This window comes from Podarcis bocagei (assembly GCF_964188305.1).
Source record: "Podarcis bocagei genome assembly, chromosome: 14".
NCBI lineage: Eukaryota > Metazoa > Chordata > Lepidosauria > Squamata > Lacertidae > Podarcis > Podarcis bocagei.
The window spans coordinates 40,665,906-40,686,792 of NC_138139.1; the positions used below are offsets into that span (position 1 = coordinate 40,665,906).

General features: G+C 44.5%; 1 protein-coding gene across 4 annotated transcripts in view; it reads right to left on the bottom strand.

The window, feature by feature from the left end:
- Window positions 1-20,887, bottom strand: part of SNX29 (sorting nexin 29) — a 238,673-nt gene that overhangs the window by 184,666 nt on the left and 33,120 nt on the right. For all 4 annotated transcript variants that reach the window (XM_081169473.1, XM_081169470.1, XM_081169471.1 and 1 more), the window contains 3 exons: window positions 13,655-13,718; window positions 11,703-11,831; window positions 550-632 (listed from right to left, as the gene is read on the bottom strand). In XM_081169473.1, the coding sequence (XP_081025599.1) occupies window positions 550-632; window positions 11,703-11,831; window positions 13,655-13,718 (276 nt within the window). The remainder of the gene's footprint in view (window positions 1-549; window positions 633-11,702; window positions 11,832-13,654; window positions 13,719-20,887) is intronic.

Sequence of the window (20,887 nt, forward strand, 5' to 3'; positions counted from 1 at the left end):
GTGCATTAGCCCAGAACTGAGGATACAGCCACAATTCTCTGTAAATCTTAAATAGTTTCCAAGCGATCACAAAGGAGTGTTTAAAAGAAAAGAGGGGGGCACAAAAAGGGAATGCGCTATAAAGGAATCATTCCTCAACTTTGCCCTAGAAACAGAAACCTCTTAAGGCAGAAGCAGGACTTATTGTCATCCGTTGGAGAAAGGGCCTTGGTTCCTTTATGGATCTAAAAGAAACACCAACCACAATTGCCACAAATAATACAGAGACAAAAGCAAGCTGTCTTATCACCCCTGCACAACATGCACAGGACTGGCGAGCATAAGCCATCAATTGCTCTTTTGTCAAGACTTACCGAAAAATAGTAGAACGATAATAGCCTCCCTTGTCGTGTGAAATTACAGGATTAAAATGTTCCATACTAACCAATGGGGAGCATCTTGTATTTTTCAAAACTGTATTTTGGCAATGATTCATTAGCAATGCATTTCGTACCAGCAAAGAGAAGCACTGTCAATAATGCCACAAGCGGCTGTTTTTTCCACACTCACCTTCCACAGCCTGACCTTCTCTCTTCAGCATCTGGACAGCTCCTACATACTTCTTCAGCTGTACTTTTAGCACCTCGTTTTCTCTGCAAATACAAGAACAGCAACAAATAATATTGCTCTTCTTCATGTGACTGGATGGATGTTGCAGCTAAGAGGCAGCTGTGCAAATCAACCAATAAAGCTGCCCTATGCCAAAGCCAAGCTGTTGGTCCATCTAAACCAGCAATGTCTACTCCACCAATAGTCAAGATGGTGCCCTTCAGATGCTGCTGGACTAAAACTCCCATCAGTCCCAGCCAACATGATCAATAGTCAAGGACCAAGGGAGCTGTGGTCCAGCAACATCTGGAGAGTACCATGGTGGCTAGCCCTGCTCTGCACTAATTGATGGTGGCTTCAGAGACATGCAAGCGCAAAGAGATGGGGAGTTGATTCACTATATTGTTACTACTGGATTTATTATGTACTACTGCATTTATATTCTGCTTTGCCTCCAAGTAGAGTTCCAAGTAGCATGCACAGTTCTGTCCATTTCATCCTCACAACAGCCCTGTGAGGTAGGTTAGGGTGAGAGAGCGCGACTGGGCTCAAGGCCACCCAGTGAGCTTCATGGATTTGAACCTCGCTCTCCCAGGTCCTAATCCGACACTCTAACCACTACACCACACAGTATTTGTGTTTGCGTGCCACTGTGGGTGAGATTACAGAATAAAGGAACATACATGAGTAAGAGGGAAAGCAACAACATTCCATAACCAGGGTGATATGGATGCTGGGATTCTCTACAGCGCAGGGTTTGATACTAGGTGTATATTTAAGGATAAAAAACGCAGCCCTCCTTAATCAGCACAAAAGTCCATCACTTCCTTTCCAAAGTGGGCAATCAGACATCTCCAGGAAGCCCAAAAGCAGGCCATTAAGGCAACATCCCTCTCCCAAGAAATTTGCTCCTGAACCCAAATTTTCTATACAGCCACCTTGGCTAATGGCCATAGAAAGCAACTACCCTAACCCTCTTAAACCAGGGGTCAGCAAACTTTTTCAGCAAGGGGCCAGTCCACTGTCTCTCTCTGACCTTGTGGGGGGCCAGACTATATTTTGGAAGGGAAAAAATGAACGAATTCCTATGCCCCACAAATAACCCAGAGATGCATTTTAAATAAAAGGACACATTCTACTCATGTAAAAACACGCTGAGTCCCAGACCGTCCGCAGGCCGGATTTAGGAGGCGATTGGGCCAGATCTGGCCCCCAGGACTTAGTTTGCCTACCCATGCTCTTAACTTTCTTCCTCTTCTCTTTGTTTTAATAACGCTAAGCTTGAAAGTATGTGGCTAATGCCTGAGGAACCTCTTGGGAATCAGAAGGTGCCTGGAGCAGAACTTTCACCTCCTCTCCTCCCCTCCCCTCCCCATGACTAGCATTAACAAGCAAAATATGCATAAACACGTTTCTTTCAATGAAAAAATGCCCAGGGCACTAAAAACATTCCAAGAAATCTCATTTTTTGTTACTGGGGTGTTTTGGTGTTTTTCTTTGTCCCAACTAGGGGCAATTTTCCGAAAACACTGGTCGAGGGTAGCAGACTGAAATATCATTCTTCCACATACAGTGGTACCTTGGGTTACAGACGCTTCAGGTTACAGACTCCGCTAACCCAGAAATAGTACCTCAGGTTAAGAACTTTGCTTCAAGATGAGAACAGAAATCAAGCGGCGGCAGCGGGAGGCCCCATTAGCTAAAGTGGTACCTCAGGTTAAGAACAGTTTCAGGTTAAGAACGGACCTCCGGAACGAATTAAGTTCTTAACCTGAGGTACCACTGTACACTTTTCTTTTCTTTGGCAGCATTTTTACCTCTCAGATATACTACATTTACTCAAATATACTTTTCATGAGTAGATTATAACTTTGTTTTATTGAGCTTTTCAGAATTACAATAACCTTGTTCCATTACGTTTCTCAGAACTGCGTGCGCACACACACACACAAGAAAGGTTTGTGGGGAGGGGAATCATGTATTGTTTCTGGAAAGTACAAACTATGGGCACATGATAGCAATGTTTAAACACCACTGTAATGGGTACGAGTTACTCATGCGTAAACTGGTGCTTTTCTCGGTTAATTTGCCTTGTTAAACCTTTCTGACTGCGCAGCCCCTTCTCATCGTGGCTGCCTCAGAGACTGGCAGAATCCGTCAGTGGGCGTTTCTTGAACCTCTTCCAACATAAAAGTTGTTTGACACCCAGTCTCCTCCTCCTCTCACTGTGCGGGAGTCTTCTGCGCAGGGAAGGTGTGGGTAGCGGAGGACCTGGGCTCTCCTCACTGATGTCCAGTGAAGAGTCCTGGAGCCCTCGCTCCACTTCCCCCGTCTGCCCCCCTTTTTCCCCGGTGTTGCGCTGTTTGGCTTCCCCCTCTACTGAGCTGTTTCTCCCCCTGCTGCTGGGTCCTTCGCCAGCATCATCTGGGAGCCTCCCCTTCGCCTCTCGCTCCGATGTCAGTTCCCTGACAACCACTGCCAGAGGGAGTAACGCTACTGGAAACTGCAGGAGGGGAAAGTGCTGTTCTGCTCAGGTCCAACTTGTGGGCTTCTTGTAGACTAGCCACCGTGAGAACAGGATGCTGGACTATTTGGGCCACTAGCCTGTTTCAGCAGACTCTTCTTCTGTTCCTTACCTGCCATAACTCCCCCAAACAGGGGGCATTTCGGCTAATAAATCACTACAAAATGATTTGGGGGTATTGGATAAGGGTACAGAAATGTTCCAACTTGTTACACCTTGAAAACCCATGGTGGTTTTTATTATCAATGTCCAAGAAACGAGCTGCTTTGTTTAGTATGGACGAACAACAACTGTTCATTCCATTTGCATGGGTGAACTGGCTGTTGTTCTTTTGAACAGTGCTAGTTAAATCAAGGGAACATTTTCTCAACTTGGGGAATGAGTGCTACATAAAAGTGGCATTACAAAGGAGCCTTCAGGAGAAACCTCCTAAGAATTCACTGGGAAATGACTTGGCCAGTATATTTTCTTTAATAATTACAGAGCTGTCAAGTCAGATTTCTGGTCAGTGCAACTTTGCTTAATTCAGCCTCCTCCAGAACTGTACAAATTCCTGTGTGGCCACAGAGTATACATTACACAACGATGAAATTTTAATGAAGATCCCGAAGGCATTTTATGCTGTATATTACTCTTACTGCTTCCGTGTGCAGAATCCAAACACCAAGCATCACACTTGATCTTTACAGAATATCACTTGAATCTGAACGAGAGAGAAAACAATTTAACTAAACTCACCAAGTTGTAGTCTTTAAAGAATGAGAGAGAAGGGTTAACAGGAAGATTATAGCTTTCCGTTTATTGCAGTTCTGAGAAACGTAATGAAACAAAGTTATTGTAATTCTGAAAAGCTCTATAAAACAAAGTTATAATCTACCCATGAAAAGTATATTTATATTTTAATTGCTTTTACTGCTTTTAGCTTTATGTGCTTTATAGTGACCACAGACTTTGTGATGCCTAATAATCTACAGACACTTCTGGGGCGGGAGGGATTATAGTGCCAAAAAATGACTACAGATTTAAAGTACATCGTGTTGGCTTCATTTTTCCCTTGCATGTCTAGGTCAGGGACTCGTGATTCTGAGTGCCAGATATGGAAGGTTCAAAAGCATAAAGCTAGAGTTTGCCAGATGCAATTGGAACTGATGGATCACCAACTTATGACATATTGAGCTAGAAAATAAAATAAAATCTATCTAACATAAACTTTTGTTTTTTACTAGAGTAGCATAATAATAATAATAATAATAATAATAATAATAATAATAATAATAATAATAATAATTTATTATTTATACCCCGCCCATCTGGCTGGGTTTCCCCAGCCACTCTGGGCGGCTTCCAAAAGAATATTAAAATACTATGATACATCAAACATTAAAAGCTTCCCTAAACAGGGCTGCCTTCAGATGTCTTCTAAAAGTCTGGTAGTTGTTGTTGGCTGTTGTTCTCCCCCATGCTTTTTAACATAAGTTGGCAATGGATGGCTTACAAATAAGAAGGATTTTCAGCCTCTTCCTAAAAGAGTTGGGGGGGGGAGAGTAGTACTCTAAACAATCCCTCTCAAATATGGTTTTCTGACTGGACAGAACCCAAAAGGTTGATATGTCTTTGCAACTACTCAGTGGTGAAGTAATTTTTATTTAGTAGAATATGCATATGCCCTTAATAACAATCAAAATTACTTTTATGAAAGTTTGAATGCGGCAATAAATTTGCATTAGGATAAAGAAATTGCTGCTGCACTAATTTCAGTGTTTCTAGGGACTTCTCCTGCATGTGAAGACAGGCTCCGGCAGATGGAGTGGACGAGACCAATAGTGGGTCCCATGGCAAAGAAGGCAATTTCTGCACATGCTGTAGAGGAAAATGAGAGGCAGGTGGGGCTCGTCAACCTGGGAAGGTTGCCCATCTAGGAAAAGGAAAACTCTGATCCTCAACGCCCACTGCCTTGTGGGATATCTTCAGGAGGAGAAAAGGCAAAAGAGTAAGCCCTATACAAATCCAGAGTGCAGTCCTTAAGGCTGTTGGATGGCGCCTTGCATGCCTTTTCCCATCAACTCCTGCAGCCACGCTGGTCCCAAACCTATTGCTCTGCTTTCCTATGGACCAGTGAGGCTGAGAGAGGGGTCTTGTCTTCTGGGCAGCCCAGAACACACTGCCCAGACTTGCGCCCTGGGAAGGTCACTTCAGTGCTGTCAAAGCAGCGGTCCGACTTCACCCTTGGAGGCACACACCCTTGTCTCTCGAGACGGGTAGATGCCAACCACAGCAATTCTGGACACAGCTGGATACAGAATTTTGTCGTTTACAAATTACTTTGCACCTATCCTGCTTTGAATTAGTTAGATACATTCCATCTTGTTCCCCCCCCCCCACTTATTGAAAACTCTCTGGCAATATTTCAAGATGTCAATTACAGGTCTTCCCATGCTAATATACAAATAATGGGTTGCAGCTATTAATAGAGTAAACCTACTGAAATTAGTGAGCATGCCTAACTTAGGTATATTAATTTCAGTGAGTCTACTCCAAGAAAAACTTGATTGGTTACAATCTTACATAAAATGTCCTGTTTCTACATTTGGGAGGGATTGGAGCTCAAGGATGAAATTCATGCTTTACAAGTGTCGGAATTCATGTTATGTAATTTAGCTGCTATTCAGCTAACCCTAAGTAAATTATTTAGCACCCTAAATGCTTAATGAAATGTTTTAATAAATTTCAGGCACTTGCATTTTACTGCCAGGTTTGGAAAGGAAACTTTTGCACACATACACACACTACGTTTTTCAGATGTTTGCTCAGTGGGACATGTTATTTCTATATGCCATCCTGGAAACAAATTTGCTCTTTCTGTAATGCGGAAGGGAGGGAACAAGACTTTTGACAAATCAAAGTTCAACCATGAACAAAGCTTTTAATCAAAATGGATTTGAAGTAGCATAGGTTCAAATTTATAAAAGGCTAAAGAACTACAAGCCAGCTCAGATATGAATATTCCTCCTCTGGTAAACTATGGTTTATCGACCTGTGAGGAGTATCATGAACACTCCCATGTTCCTCCCCTCTTAGACCACGGGTTTTGTGAAAACTAGAGTTCTGCATCACACCCAAAACAAGGATCTCTAGCTTACTTTCAGTTCACTAGCCATGAACCTGAACCATGGTTTTATTTGTCTCAGTTCTTCCTAACCCAGACTTCCCCATTTCAGATACAGTGGAACCTTGGTTGTTGAATGCTTCGGAAGTCGAACATTTCGGCTTTTCGAACGCCGACAACCCAGAAGTGAATGCTTTTGTTTCTGAAGGCGCTTCGAAAGTCGAATGGCTTCTGAGGTGCATTTCTCTATTTTTTCAATGGATTTTGCCGACCAGCAATTGCGCCTCGGTTGTTGAATGTTTCGGAAGTCGAACGGTCTTCCAGAACGGGTTATGCCCGACAACCGAGGTTCCACTGTAGTGTAAACAAGCCAGGATCACTGAACCATAGCACAGCTCTGCCAGAGTTTATTTTCTCTCTTCCCTTTCCCTTCTTGACTCCTTCTCCTTCTATTTTCTTCCTTCCTTCCTTCCTTCCTTTTTTGCTCTTGGCTTTGATGACTGATCTTCTTAATGGCATTCTGAATTGACATGCTTCTATATATTGTGCTCTTATTGTTAATACTTGTTACTTGAAATAATAGAATTATAGAGTTGGGAGGAAAACCAAGGTTCATCTACTCCAACCCACTGCAGTGCAGGAATCACAGCTAATGACTCCGTGACAGGTGGCCATCAAACCTTTATTTATCCAATGAAGGAGAGTCCACCACAGTCTGCTTCACTGTCAAATAGCTCGTACTGTCAGAAAGTTATTTTTAATGTTTAGTCAGAATCTCTCTCATACACACACACACAATTTCTGGTGATTTTACAGAAGGCGAACTAAATTTTATAGATACCAAAACATGAACAAAACTATCACACAAAATGTAGAAACTGATAACAGAGCCTGAATGCCACACACTGAGGATATATTCACCAAGGAGCATTCACCAAGATTAATCAGGGTAGAGCAGCAGCCCCTGTACGACTAGAACCTAAAGGTTCCTCTACGGTAGCTTCTGTCTCCAGGGATGGGAATCTCACAAGCCACCTCCTTGGTTCCTCTGCTCAGAACATAAGAAGTTCCATAGCCAACAGCTGCCAGCAAGCCTCTTCTCTGGAAATTTGTTTTAATTCTGTTCCGAAAGCAATTTAAGCCATCACCATCTCTTTGGCAAAGAATTTAGATAGGGAGACTATGACATTGCACTTCCTCCCCACTTACTTGCCTCGCAGAATTGCTGCCCTGGTGAAAGCTCAAAGGAAAAGGAAACAAATGCGTGCGCGCACACACACACAGACAGAGAGAGAGATCTTATGATTGGCTGTCAAATAAAATTGCACGGTTCTTGGGGATAAACGGTTGATTCCAGCCCCATTCCGCGTACTTCCAAATGATAACTTATGAGATTTTATTTTATTTTATTTTAAAGATAAGACAAACACAGCAGCAAGAGCTTGGGAAAATTGCGCATCTATTTTGACAAACATGGCATGATTACGAATGCCCTTTCATTTGGAAGATTTCAGACACCTTGAATGCAAATTCAAAACCAGTTCTGGCCAACTAATATGTAGAGTTACTCGGGCAAATCCACTCTGCTTAGTCTACCGCCGAAAGAAGAGCTGAGCAAAAGGCACGTTCAGAGCTTCAGCTTTTCATACCAAGAATCTAAGCTTAGTCAGTAGCTAATTTTTGCTACTTTCCATTGCCATCCACTCCGTTTCCTAAAGAGACAAGCCAGGAAGCTGAACAGTCTTAGTTGAAGGATTTATGAAGTCTACTCCAGGGTACTGACAGCATCCCCACAGTCCTGTCAGGAGTTCAGCCTACAGTCGAGTAGGACCCTGGCAGAGACACATACCTGGCTGGCATGTTCCCTCCCTCCTGGTCAATCGTTCGGGAGCTTCAAAAGCTTTCTTCAGCCCAAACATCACAGTGACCGATGCCAACCGACACCGGCACACTTAGGGATCCACAGAGTTTGCCCATCATGCGTAACAGACCTCAGCAACTCAGCATTTTGGCTAATTTGCTTTATTTACATATAAACACACACGGAGCACTGCAACATGGCTCCCTCTCTCTCGAGCATCAGACAGCAAAGAGAAAAAGAACAAAGGACAATACAGTGGTACCTCGGGTTACATACGCTTCAGGTTACATACGCTTCAGGTTACAGACTCCACTAACCCAGAAATAGTACCTCAGGTTAAGAACTTTGCTTCAGGATGAGAACAGAAATTGTGCTCCGGTGGCGCAGCAACAGGAGGAGGCCCCATTAGCTAAAGTGGTGCTTCAGGTTAAGAACAGTTTCAGGTTAAGTACGGACCTCCGGAACCAATTAAGTACTTAACCTGAGGTACCACTGTAGTCCCACTTCACGGAACACAGTAACACAAACATCCTGTCTTCGTCACTTCCCACTCTGTGGAGTCAAAACATATACCGTCATGTGACAGACAACAATCCCATGACTGCAAACATGGAGCAGGAATTCTAACAAGTCCATGCTAGCTGTCCAAAGAGTAACCACATCCCCAGAACAAGCACTCTTCTCAGCTGAACATAGGAAGATGCCTTATACCAAGTCAATCCACTGGTCCATCGAGCCCAGGGTGGGGAACCTCTGTCCCATGGGGCAACCCTGGTTCTCTGGGGGTCCCAGCTGGCCCAAAGAATGACACCCACCCGTCCATCAGTTGTTGCCACTGGGTGACATCAGTTGGTGAGCAGAAGGTTCAATCCTGCAGGACGATGCTTTGCCAATGCGTTCCCTGCAGGAAGCATGCTGGCGGAGCAGAAGCCGACCCCTACATGGGCAGCTCAACTCTGAGAGGTGAGTGGGACTGTCCACCTATCAGTCACCTGACATCAGATGATTGGCAGATGCATGGCCCCACCCACCTGGGAAAGCTGGCTTGCAGGGGTGGGAGAAGGTAAAGATCTGGCCCACCAGACTAATTTGGCTCCTCAACCCCAATGAAGTTTTTTGTTTGCAGGTGTTGCTTGGATTCACATTGCACCTACAAATGGACTTCAAAAGGGGGTTCCTGGAACCACTGGTCAGCTGATCAGTACTTATAGCGAGCTCCTTTGAAGGTGTGTGCACCCAGCAACGATCAGCTGATTGGTGCTGAGAACAGCCCACTTTGAAGTTGTCACCTGACATCACAATCCCTACTTAAGTGCTTCAACAGATGACATACAGGACTGTTGACTCAGCTTGGAATTAGGACAGAAAGACTGTTCCAGGGGGTGGAGAGACCCATAATTTCAACCTAAAGGACTCTCTTGTTTATACGCTACAACAGCCGATATTCAAGATACTTTTGAGAAGTGTGATACTCGAGTCTCTCTTTGTTATTCGAAATTTTGCAGCAAAGGCTTAGATATATTTGTTGCTGCATTGAGGCTGACAGCTGACCTATTTGTATTAACACTGAGCGATATCGCAAACTTTCTGAGAAATGTTAAAACACGCCTGTGTTCCGCAATCAACCTAGGAAGACTCCAGTAGAAATGACTACAGATGGAGTTACTACCGCATGTATCAATCAGCAAAAGGTGAACGGTGACAGGTTTTTGGAACCAATTTCAAAATCAAAAACAGCAGAGTTGCATTATGGAGCACTGGAGCATCAACAAGACAACAACACCAAGCAGAGAAAGAAAAAAGCACAGGAAACCAGTTTAACAAAATCTATTGAGTTGCTTACTCATCATTCAAACATAATCCATCATCCCTAAATAGCACAAAACTCAGTGTTGTTAAGAAAATCTATTCACTCTTTTTTAAAAAGGAAAAAAGAAAAGAAAGAAAGAGATTGGAATAACATATTGGGAAAGAGTTTGCAAGACACAGAGCTTACGAATTGGGTTGACCTATTCCAGAAGAGAGAGAAAATGCACATGCTGGACTAGAACCTTAGGAACCAGGGTTCAAATTCTCAATTCAGCCATAAAGCTCACTCTTGGGCCACTCTCAGTCTAAACTACCTCACAGGGTTGTCGTGAGGATAAAAATGGGGAGAGGAAGAACCACGTACCACACCCTAGAGCTCCTTGGTGGGATACAGACACAGCAGTAAACAAATTAAAGTGCAACAAGCTAAGAGGAGATATCAGATTCCTTTTGTGGAGTTTCTATTTCCAGTACCCAAGACAACATTTGATCCCTGCACCCAGAAGCAAGGTCCCTAAAGGAAGGGGACATTGACAGTGATAGGGCTGGTTGCAGCTCCCTTTGCAAAAAGCATCCTTCATTGGGTGCTGTCACACCTGTGTACAGCACTCAAAATCGGAACTCTGAAATAAAGGCAAAGGCTGCGCTCTGAAGGATAGAACATAGGTCTTCAACCAGTGGGTTGCAGCAAGCACCTGCAGCCAATGGGAAGCTGCACACGCCTCCTCCACACCAGAAGAAGTGCCAGAAATAGCGTTTGCGCGCACGCACTCCGGCCCACCGTGGCGTCTGTGGGACCGTGAACCGGCCCAAGCCACAAAAACTTTGCCGTTCTAGGTTGAGCAAACCAAGTTGGTAGCTTCTGGGTTGTCCTTAGATCTCAACCCTCCACCCCAGTGGTCTTCAGCTGGTCTAGACCCAAGTCCCACCTCCCGATTCCTGAGCTGCAACATGGGACTCGCTATCATATTTTCACTTTGGATTTATACTTAATAGTGCTAATGATGCACTTTGTTTAATCCTAAAATGACAATCTGCAGAGAAATGTACGTGGTGTAACCCCAGCGTTACTACTGAATGAAAACTAGTCCTGCAGTGAGGCATGAGAAAGGCATGAGCACCTGATTGGCTAGAAATATGTATCTTATTTTTTAAAAAAATGGTGCGTTCTTTTCTCCCGCCACATCACCACACTTGTGGAAATGGATACAAATGAGCATCTAATCACAAGAATGTGCCCTAGTTCAAACTCACATGAGGTGCTCCTTTGGTCTGGTCAGCTTTAGCTGGAATCTCATATGGTGGCAACAGCTTTGCTGCACGTACAAACACCACGTACATTTCTCTGCAGATTGTCGGGTTAAGTACTTAACCTCGGGTTAAGTACTTACTTCGTTCCGGAGGTCTGTTCTTAACCTGAAACTGTTCTTAACCTGAAGCACCACTTTAGCTAATGCGGCCTCCTGCTGCCGCCGCGCTGCCAGAGCATGATTTCTGTTCTCACCCTGAAGCAAAGTTCTTAACATGAAGCACTATTTCTGGGTTAGCGGAGTCTCTAACCTGAAGCGTCTGTAACCCGAAGCGTATGTAACCCGAGGTAGTGGGCATTTTGGGGGTTTGTTCCCTTTGCATAATAAAGGAAGATAACTGGCAGTTTGCTCATACACAGTCACTTCCCAGCCACAGGTTGGTAGCCTAGGTGTTCTCCAGACAGGTCTTGGGTGGAGGAGCATCTCCAAGGAAAGGCAAGCTTCCCTAGCACCAGGCTACCTACCACCAGACCCAGGGAAGCCACATCGCCCACACTTCCCTACCTTGCTAAGGCCTGGATCTTCACGGTGTAGCGCTCTTCCTGCTCAGAAACTTTCTTCTTCAGGTTGTCGACTTCTTGCCGAAGCCCCGCAGAATGCTCCATCTCTCCGTCGAGGAGGTTCCGCAAGGAACTGAGGGGGGAAAGGGCACAGTGTTATGGACACAGAACCGTCCATCATGGCATCACACTTGTCAAGGCAGGCATTAAACTTCATTCATTCATTAAACTTATTCGTTCATTCATTAAACTTATTCGTCGCCCGTCGCCTGAAGGTCTCCAAGTGACTTACAGAAGAAGAGAAATACAATACATTATAGCCTAGGGGGAAATGGTGGGGGAAATTACACAATACATTAGCATTTCATAGAACATAACATCCAGGGGGTGGTGGGGATATACTAGCTGTATAAGGTAAAGGGACCCCTGTCCATTAGGTCCAGTCGTGGCCGACTCTGGGGTTGCGGCATTTATCTTGTTTTATTGGCCGAGGGAGTCGGCGTACAGCTTCCGGGTCATGTGGCCAGCATAACTAAGCCGCTTCTGGCGAACCAGGGCAGCACACGGAAACGTCGTTTATCTTCCCGCCAGAGCGGTACCTATTTATCTACTTGCACTTTTTTGGCATGCTTTTGAACTGCTAGGTTGGCAGGAGCAGGGACCGAGCAACAGGAGCTCACCCCGTCGTGGGGATTCGGACCACCGACCTTCTGATCAGCAAGCCCACTAACTAGCAAATAAACAAAACCTCAACCTCATCCTAATCCAAATATCATTCATATCAAACCGACAATCCCCCCCCCTTTAAGCTCCCCACCCAGAAGTCTGGTGTGAAGGCCAGCTGTTACAAATCAATGGTGTGTAATGGTCCTTCAGGGATGGTCCAGAGGTCTCCTCTCCCTTCAGGGGGGAGCCGTAGCAAAGCAGGAAGATGGTAACACAAGTTTCACCTGCTTTGCAGTTGACCTGGCTGCTGCTCCTCTCCTGCTTCGGGGGGGGGGGTGCCTGCCTGAGAATTTCTCTTCCCCTTTGATGTCAAGGCCAGCTGTTACAAATTAGCAGCCCAGTTTCCTCCAGGAATGGTCCATCAGCCCTCCAGGGACAGAAGCCTGTGGACCTCTGGGTACCCAGGCCCATCGTTCTTGACTACCGGCCAAAACATCTGGAGAGCCAAGTTTGGGGGTGCCTGATCTGGAGGGCCACAGGTTTCCCAACACTTCTGCCGTAAAGGGAACAGAGCTCTCATGTGTGCTGCACGTATCTTTGGCTTGCCACAACTAGGCATGTATAATTTCCCTACAATTCAGAGCCCTTCATTCACCTACAGCGTCTTGAGCATCTGCGTATAACAATGGGTTGTGACTCGGGAGGCAACGTCTTGACGAATCTATTCAAAAGGTGTCATCGTACAGGAGGGAATGCCTCTACTGGGACGGTGCTGTCTGCAGCACATGCATGCGCTATCTAAAAACATAAAAATGTTGGCTCATCCAGAATTACTGTTTTATTCATATGCAAATGAATGGGGCTTGAAACAGATTATTAGGAAACATCAAATGGTATGAACGTTCAGCAACAATTATTCAAGATGCATACCTCTAGTGATGACTCATTTCACGTTTCCCCCACCATTCCTTACTGCTTTTTGGTTTAGCAGAGGGACACAAGGACCCCAAACCTGTACAGGTGTGTTTCACTCAGGGTTCCTGATCACCAGAGGAGCCCTTGCACACCACTAAGTGCACAGGGCTCCCTTCACACTGGCACCAAACACAGGACCAATATGTGCACTAGCATGGAGGCAAAATTAGTGGGCTGCAAAGGCAGAAGTCTGGTGGGGCAGCATCCTCTTGACCCCGTCACATGCAAATGCAATCCAGGAAAACGCCTCCCGTCCTAATGCTGTGGATATAGCATCTTAGCAGGAGGTTGACCAAGGCACTGCACTCTGGTTACCTGCTCTGCTCTTCCAGTTCATGCTTCCTATTCATCATGGCCACAATGGCTTGCCGAAGTTCAGCTGCGGAAGAAAACAGGGGGCAGGGAGAGAAATGGAATATATCGCTCCAGTTACGTGTCTAACACAACAAAAGCTCTGAAATTCATACCCGTTACCAGTGTGGTGTTTTGCTTGGTGGTGGTGGTTTTTAATGTATTGTAAAATTTAGAACAGAGGTGGCGAATCTCAGGCCCAGAGGTCAAATGCAGCCTTCCAAATCTCTTTGTCTGACTTTCTAACCCTTTGTCTGACCCTCACCCCTGACACTCCCTCCCAGACTAGATGTCCCCGTTTCCCAGGGACAGTCCCTGGATTTACAAATCTGTCCCCAGACAAAATCCATCCCTGGATTTCATTTAACGCCGCCGGATTTATATTTTAAGTGTTGTAGATTTCTTAGTAGGGATTGGTTCAACGGCACAAAACACATCATATGGGGACTTCCGGCAAGGCAAAATGGCGGGTGCCACAGCAGTGAGCAGCTCCTGAAGCCAGCCAGAGCCAACCGCACTACCAGGCTGGCTCTGGGCTGCTGAGACTGCCGCTGCCCCCAAGGGGGAACTGGGGATGTCCGGCACGTCAACTGGGGGAACCGCTGACCCCCCATGACCCAAATCAGCCACCTGGCCAACTGCCCAGCGGTGCTCAAGGGCCTGTAAAAACCCCAGAGCCGGCGCAGGGAGGAGGAGGAAAGGAGAAGGAAGAGAAAGAGGTAGGAGAAAAAAAAGGGGAGCCCCAACCTTGCCGCGCTGCTGAAGTCACTACCGCAGCTGAGGAAGAGAGGTAGGAAAGCACCAGGAGGGCAAGGACACGTGGCCGAGCCCAGGCCTGACCCGACCCAAGCCTACTCCATGGCAGATAGCACTCCAAGAGATCGGGTTGGGGCCCAGAGGAAGGCCGTGTGACAGAGGAGACCCAGAAGAGTAGACATTACTTCTTATTTTAAAAAAAAATTACTTTTTTTTCTCTTTTAAAAAAAGTGTCCCCGGATTCTTTGAAAAAAATCCGGTAACCTTATCCTAGACTGCTTTTGTCTGCCTGGAATGACTCCTTAAACCCTGATCATGACTCTCGGTTGCCTGAAGGTCAAAGAGAGTTGTGCAAGTGTACAAAGGTGCCCACTGTACACAGGTAAATTTTGCATTATTGCTCTGCCCCTTTTTGCCTCTGGCCCCAGCCACCAATGGCATGTGGCTTGCAAAAGATTGCCCAAGAAGGGGCTGAAAAAGCTTTAGATGAATACCTAAACCACAACCACCCTGCCTGCCTGCCTGCAAGCTTTTGGAATCAAGAGAGAGGCTAAATAATTTCCTCCACAGATATCTGATGTCCGCGACATTTGTGTTATGACTCCCAATAAGCAACCAGGCCATGGTGGAAAATACGGACTGTCCGAAAGCACCACTGAGTCTTGGAACATTTCACTTCCAAATGGCTTTGTCTGACAGATTTATCAGTAGGAGCAGGAATACAAACAGAACTCAGAAGAACGTGTGCTCAGGAAGAGACATGCTTTAGTACAGATGTACCCCTTCTCCAGGGCACGTTATTAATTTAAAAAACTCTCGGTGCCTAGTCAAGGATTAGATAAGGATAGTTCACAATCACCTCTTGAGAAGGAGCTGTAAAGTGAAGTCATCTGTCAGCATATATCCAGATATACTCTTGGCTAAGACCTTATTCTCAGATTGCTTCTGTAGCTCAATGCCAGAATATAAATTTGATTTCTCTGAGTGGTGGTGGTTTTTTCCTTTTAATTTACAGATTAATCTGACACATTATAGGGAACAGAAACATAACAGCGTATAGGAAATAACATAGGAAAGCTTTAGTCCTGCCCCAAGAACCTTGATAATGGGGACACAGTTCTTGTATACAGACATTTGATCAGTTTTTAATACTGGCTTCTTGTTGTTGTTGTTTAAAAAATGGCTTAGAATCTAAAAAACAAAATGGGCTCTATCACCTAGTGATGGCCCTATCCTATGGCCATATTTATTGGGGAGGAGTTGTTGTTGTTCAATTGTATATACATTACACAATGGCAGAAGTAAAAAAACGAAAACAAAAAACCTACTCCTTGCTTCCTCTCTGTTGATTAAAATGTTAGTAAAGTAAAGGTACCCCTGACCATTAAGTCCAGTCATGACCGAGTCTTGAGGTTGCGCGCTCATCTCGCTCTATAGGCCGAGGGAGCCAGCGTTTGTCCGCAGACAGCTTCTGGGTCATGTGGCCAGCATGACTAAGCCACTTCTGACGAACCAGAGCAGCGCACGGAAACGCAGTTTACCTTCCCGCCAGAGCGGTACCTATTTATCTACTTGCACTTTGACATGCTTTCGAACTGCTAGGTTGGCAGGAGCAGGGACCGAACAACGGGAGCTCACCCCCTCGCAGGGATTCGAACCGCTGACCTTCTGATCGGCAAGTCCTAGGCTCTGTGGTTTAAACCACAGCGCCACCCATGTCCCAATGAAAATGTTACTCCACAACAAACAAAGCAATCCTATGGCTCTTTGCTCAGAAGGAAATCCCACTGGTTTCAATGGGACTCACTTCCAGGCTTGTGCACAGGACTGCAACCTAAAGCGATACTTTTAGGACCGGTGTTTCGGGAAGATTGGTGGATTTAAGGCAAAGGGGGATAATCTCAGTGGTAGAGACTCATCTGCCTTGCATGCAGAATTTCCCAGGTTTAGTCCCCAGTGGCATCTCTAGGTAGGGATGGGAGAGACTCCTGGCCCCCTGGAGAGCTGCTGCCAGTCCGTGTAGACAATACAGTATGCTCCTAAGCGATCTGATGCAGATAAGACCAGGAGAGTCGCTACGCTTTTGAAGAGCGGAAGTTCTGTGAGATGCGTTAGCAAAGCACGTTGGACAGAAAAGGGGGAAGAGGTGCTTCCAGACTTGGCAAGGAAAGAAACGAGGAGCAGAAAGTCCTCTTTCAACAAAACATAGGTTGCAGCCTTTAAAACATAACAAAGCACTGCTGTCAAAAACCACTTGTAGCTGTGGGTCTTGTGGCTTTTATTATCACACAGTACTTCACATTATACACCTGCTACATGTTTACAGAAGTGAGTTGCTATGCAACCAGCTGGAAGTCTCGCTGCTCAGAACCTGTTCCCTAGTAATAGAAGGGTGGAAAGCCATACATTAAAACAAGATACTTCGCAAATGCATATATACATAGACATAGCCACTGCCACTCAGTGTAGACAGTGCTGAGCCAGACCAAAGCTCTGATCAACACCAGGCAGCTAATATGCTCCAATGTATTTCACCATTATTGTATATTAATATATTTCAATTATTCCAATTTGTCACAGCATCTGGGTACATATTTGGGAAACTAGCAGAAAGTTGTGGATTCACAATATGGTGGTTGCTTGTTGTTTACTCATGACTACTGCCTGCAAGCCTGCTTCTAATTATGGTTAGAAACTGTGGTTTGGCACTAACTACAGTTAGCAAAATCGCCAGCACAAAGATAACACGAACCACAGTTAGCTGCAAAACGGAAAGGGGCAGATGGATAAAAAGGGAGAATCAAGTGAGCAAACGGGGCTAAGAGATCAGACAGTGTTAATCTGCACTAAGCCACTGTGAAATATAGGAAACAGAGAGCGCCATGGCTAGAAAGGTGAATAAATTCTAACTTACAACAGGCTTTTACTGTTTTGTTTTATTGCTGAGGGTTTTGGTTGCAATTTTTAGATGGCTGATTTTTAGTTGGTTTATAGTGGTGTTTGTGCTGTTTCCCTTTTGACAGTGTGTGTTCTTTCTGTGTTTTCTTATGCTGCGAGTGCTCCGCAGGCAGAAAAGGAAGGCATAGCTTAGGTCACAAGCACACCCTACATTTAAAGCACTCTTATACCACTTTTAACAGTCATGGAGAATCTTGGGGGCTGTAGCTTTGTTCAGAATGCTGACCTCACACAGCTACAATTCCCAGCACCCTTAAACTACAGTTCCCAGGATTTCCCATTACTGTTTAAGTGGTCAAAATAAAAAAATTCCTTCCAGTAGCACCTTAAAGACCAACTAAGTTAGTGCTTGGTATGAGCTTTCGCGTGCATGCACACCTGTTGATGACTCTAAACGACTAGAGTCGACTAAACGACTAGAGTCGACTAAACGACTAAACGTTTAGAGTCGTCAACAGGCTCATCTCAGCTATCTGCCAATCTCCCATTCCCACCACCCTTCTGAGTAATACCCCTCCCCACCTTCTCACTATATAGAAGGATCTGGCAACTTCTGTTTCAGTGTATCTGAAGAAGTGTGCATGCACACGAAAGCTCATACCAAGAACTAACTTAGTTGGTCTTTAAGGTGCTACTGGAAGGAATTTTTTTATTTTGACTATGGCAGACCAACACGGCTACCTATCTGTAACTGTTTAAGTGGTGTAAGAGAGCTTTACCTGCATGGTGTTGGTTGCGACCTCACTTACAGGAAGTCACGTGGCACCAGGTTAAAGTAGGTCTAGCTTTCATCGATCTAGGGACCCTCCTAATGTTTTGAACTCGCAACCCCCATCATCCCTAGCCAGCACAGCCAACGGAACTGTAGGCCAGCAACATTTCAAAGGCCACAGGTAAGTCACACTCTTATTACCAGGTGTCTGCAACTGCCGCTAGGAAAATTAGAGCAAATTATATAGCCAAGGTAGCTACCAACTGTAAAGGAGATGAATTTATTTGACCCTATCTACATCAAGCTATATTCTATCTTTATCACCAAACTCCGAATATAATTGCACACTGTATTAATTAACATTATTTTTTAATATATTAGTGGCCATGTGATGATTTTAGCCTATAAATTTTATTGTTTAATGTCCTAACCTGTATATTAAGGTACATTTATAGCTCTGTTTAGAGTAGGTAATGTCTTGATAATATAAATGTTTTACATTAAAAACCTGACAGTACCAAACCATCGAAGGCTTTTCACCAAAGCCAGACTAAACGTCTTTCCTTCTGCGGTGTTGGATGGCAGGTTGAGAGGAGTTCCCTACCAGGACAGACTTTGCTCGGGTGCTCAAGACATCGATTCCATAAAACATATTTTGTTGCACTGTACAAAATATGAGTAAGCCAGGGCTGAACTGATACTACCCTTCCTGGTACCTTTCCCAGGAAAATCAGAGGCTCACTATGTCAGGTTCCTATTGGAAGACCGGACAAATGCTAGAACATTAGCAGTGGCAACGTTTTATCAGTGGTTGCAAGAACCAATGATCCCTATATTCTGAACAAAATGCTTGTTTAACCTGGAGGTAGGCTGTATGAATTGTGTATTGCTTTGTAACAATTTGTTGGGTCTCTGGACCGTAATAAAGATTGATTGATTGATTGATTGATTGATTGATGTTTTAAGTTTTTTTGTATTAATCCAGCATATTTTAATTGTTGAATGATTCTGGTACATTGTGGCAGCCTTTGGCTATGTGCAATAAAACTGACTGACTGACTCCAGGGAGTCCAACACTCTAAACACTGGATCAAGGATGCTAAACTACCCGCTTTCTGATGTGCTTGAACTACAACTCGCATCAGACCCAGCCACCATAACCAACAGTCAGGGATGGTGGCAGTCATAGCTCAACAACCAATCAACATCATCTGGAGGGCACCAGGTTGGAGAACGCTGGAGTTAGTGGGGATTGGACCACAACTTGAGACCACAGCAGGTGACCAAATAAGTGCCGAATTACTATGTGGAATCAACTTTGGTTCAGTTTCCTATTAGGACTTTTATTTTATTTTGCAAACCGTGTGTGTTAAGTGAGGAATTCCTTCACCGACTTTGGAAGACACCCTCTTTGCTTAAAAGGTGAGCCAGCGTTTATCTTTGATGTTTAATGTCTCCTGCTCTATAGGTATCCTGGGTTGACCTTGGATGTTTAAGGGTTTAAATCAACTTCCAGGATAGCTGAAAATGAGGCTAAATATCACCCACGAAAGCAGAGAAAAATTATCCCATATAATGTTTTTGCTAAATTGGCCAAGAGTTAGAAGCAGCAAGTGAGCGCAGGAGCAATTGCTCCCCCTACTGGTGACCAATATTTTAGCGCCCTGAACAAGGAAGACTCAAACAATTTTTTAATACTCATTGGAAGAAATGTTTTACTGCCAATCTATGGAAATCTATCGGCTGCCAATCGGTTTTATTTTAAAAAACTGTTTTGACAAAACAAGCTCTGCATTCCAGATATTAAACCTCCCTGCCACGTTACACAAACAAATTCAGCACCTAAAAAATAACGGCAGATGCAGATTTGGATAAATCATATATAAATTCCCAGCCTGTTCTGAATGTTTATGGCAGGTTAAATTTAAGGCGCACTTTCTAAATTTCAGCTCCAAGTGCATTATGAAACAGACAAAATACTGAACAAACCTCTCAAAAGCCTTTGCTCTTCACCTGTAATATGGATTTATTTTCCATGTTTGCTGAATTTTTTTATTGTTTTTGATAAGTCTTTTGAATAGTTATATTTATTGTTGTTTGGTTGAGAGGCTGAGCAGATTTGGGCGCAATTTTGTGGGAAACTGGCATGCAAATAAACAGATGATGCTGATGGTAATAATTTTAGCCTAGGCCCGGACACTAAAAACTATAACAAAGTGATGCTTTTGGAAGATGCTCAATGGAACACAGAAGTTACCAAAATTATCATTCAGTGCTTGGACACTACAGACAAGACAGGACTCCCAGGGTTATCTTTGAGATTGTGATGGATATACAAGATGTCACAGCATATTGGCCTCAACCCAATAATGGCTTTGATATACACAGCCATGACTAACCTGGGTTGAAAGAATGGTGATTAGCTTCCACAACAGTCCTTCCACAACAGACAACCCAATAGTGACTAGACGGTCTCATCCTTTATATATCCAACCAATCACTGCTCTGCAGAAGAGGCTATAAGGCAGGGGCCATCTTATCAGGAGTTCTGCACAAGGTCAGAACCAGCCCATGGTAACTCCTCCAGTTGCGTATCAGACAAGTTCCTTCTCTGTTCTCTTTGGGACACCTATTGAAAACTTTCCTCCCTTCCATACAGGGAGATTTTTTAAATCCCAGTCAATATCTGAACACATTTCAATTTGTTTTTATATGTGTGACTGTTTTTAATGTACAGTGGTACCTTGGGATGTGAACGGGATCCGTTCCGG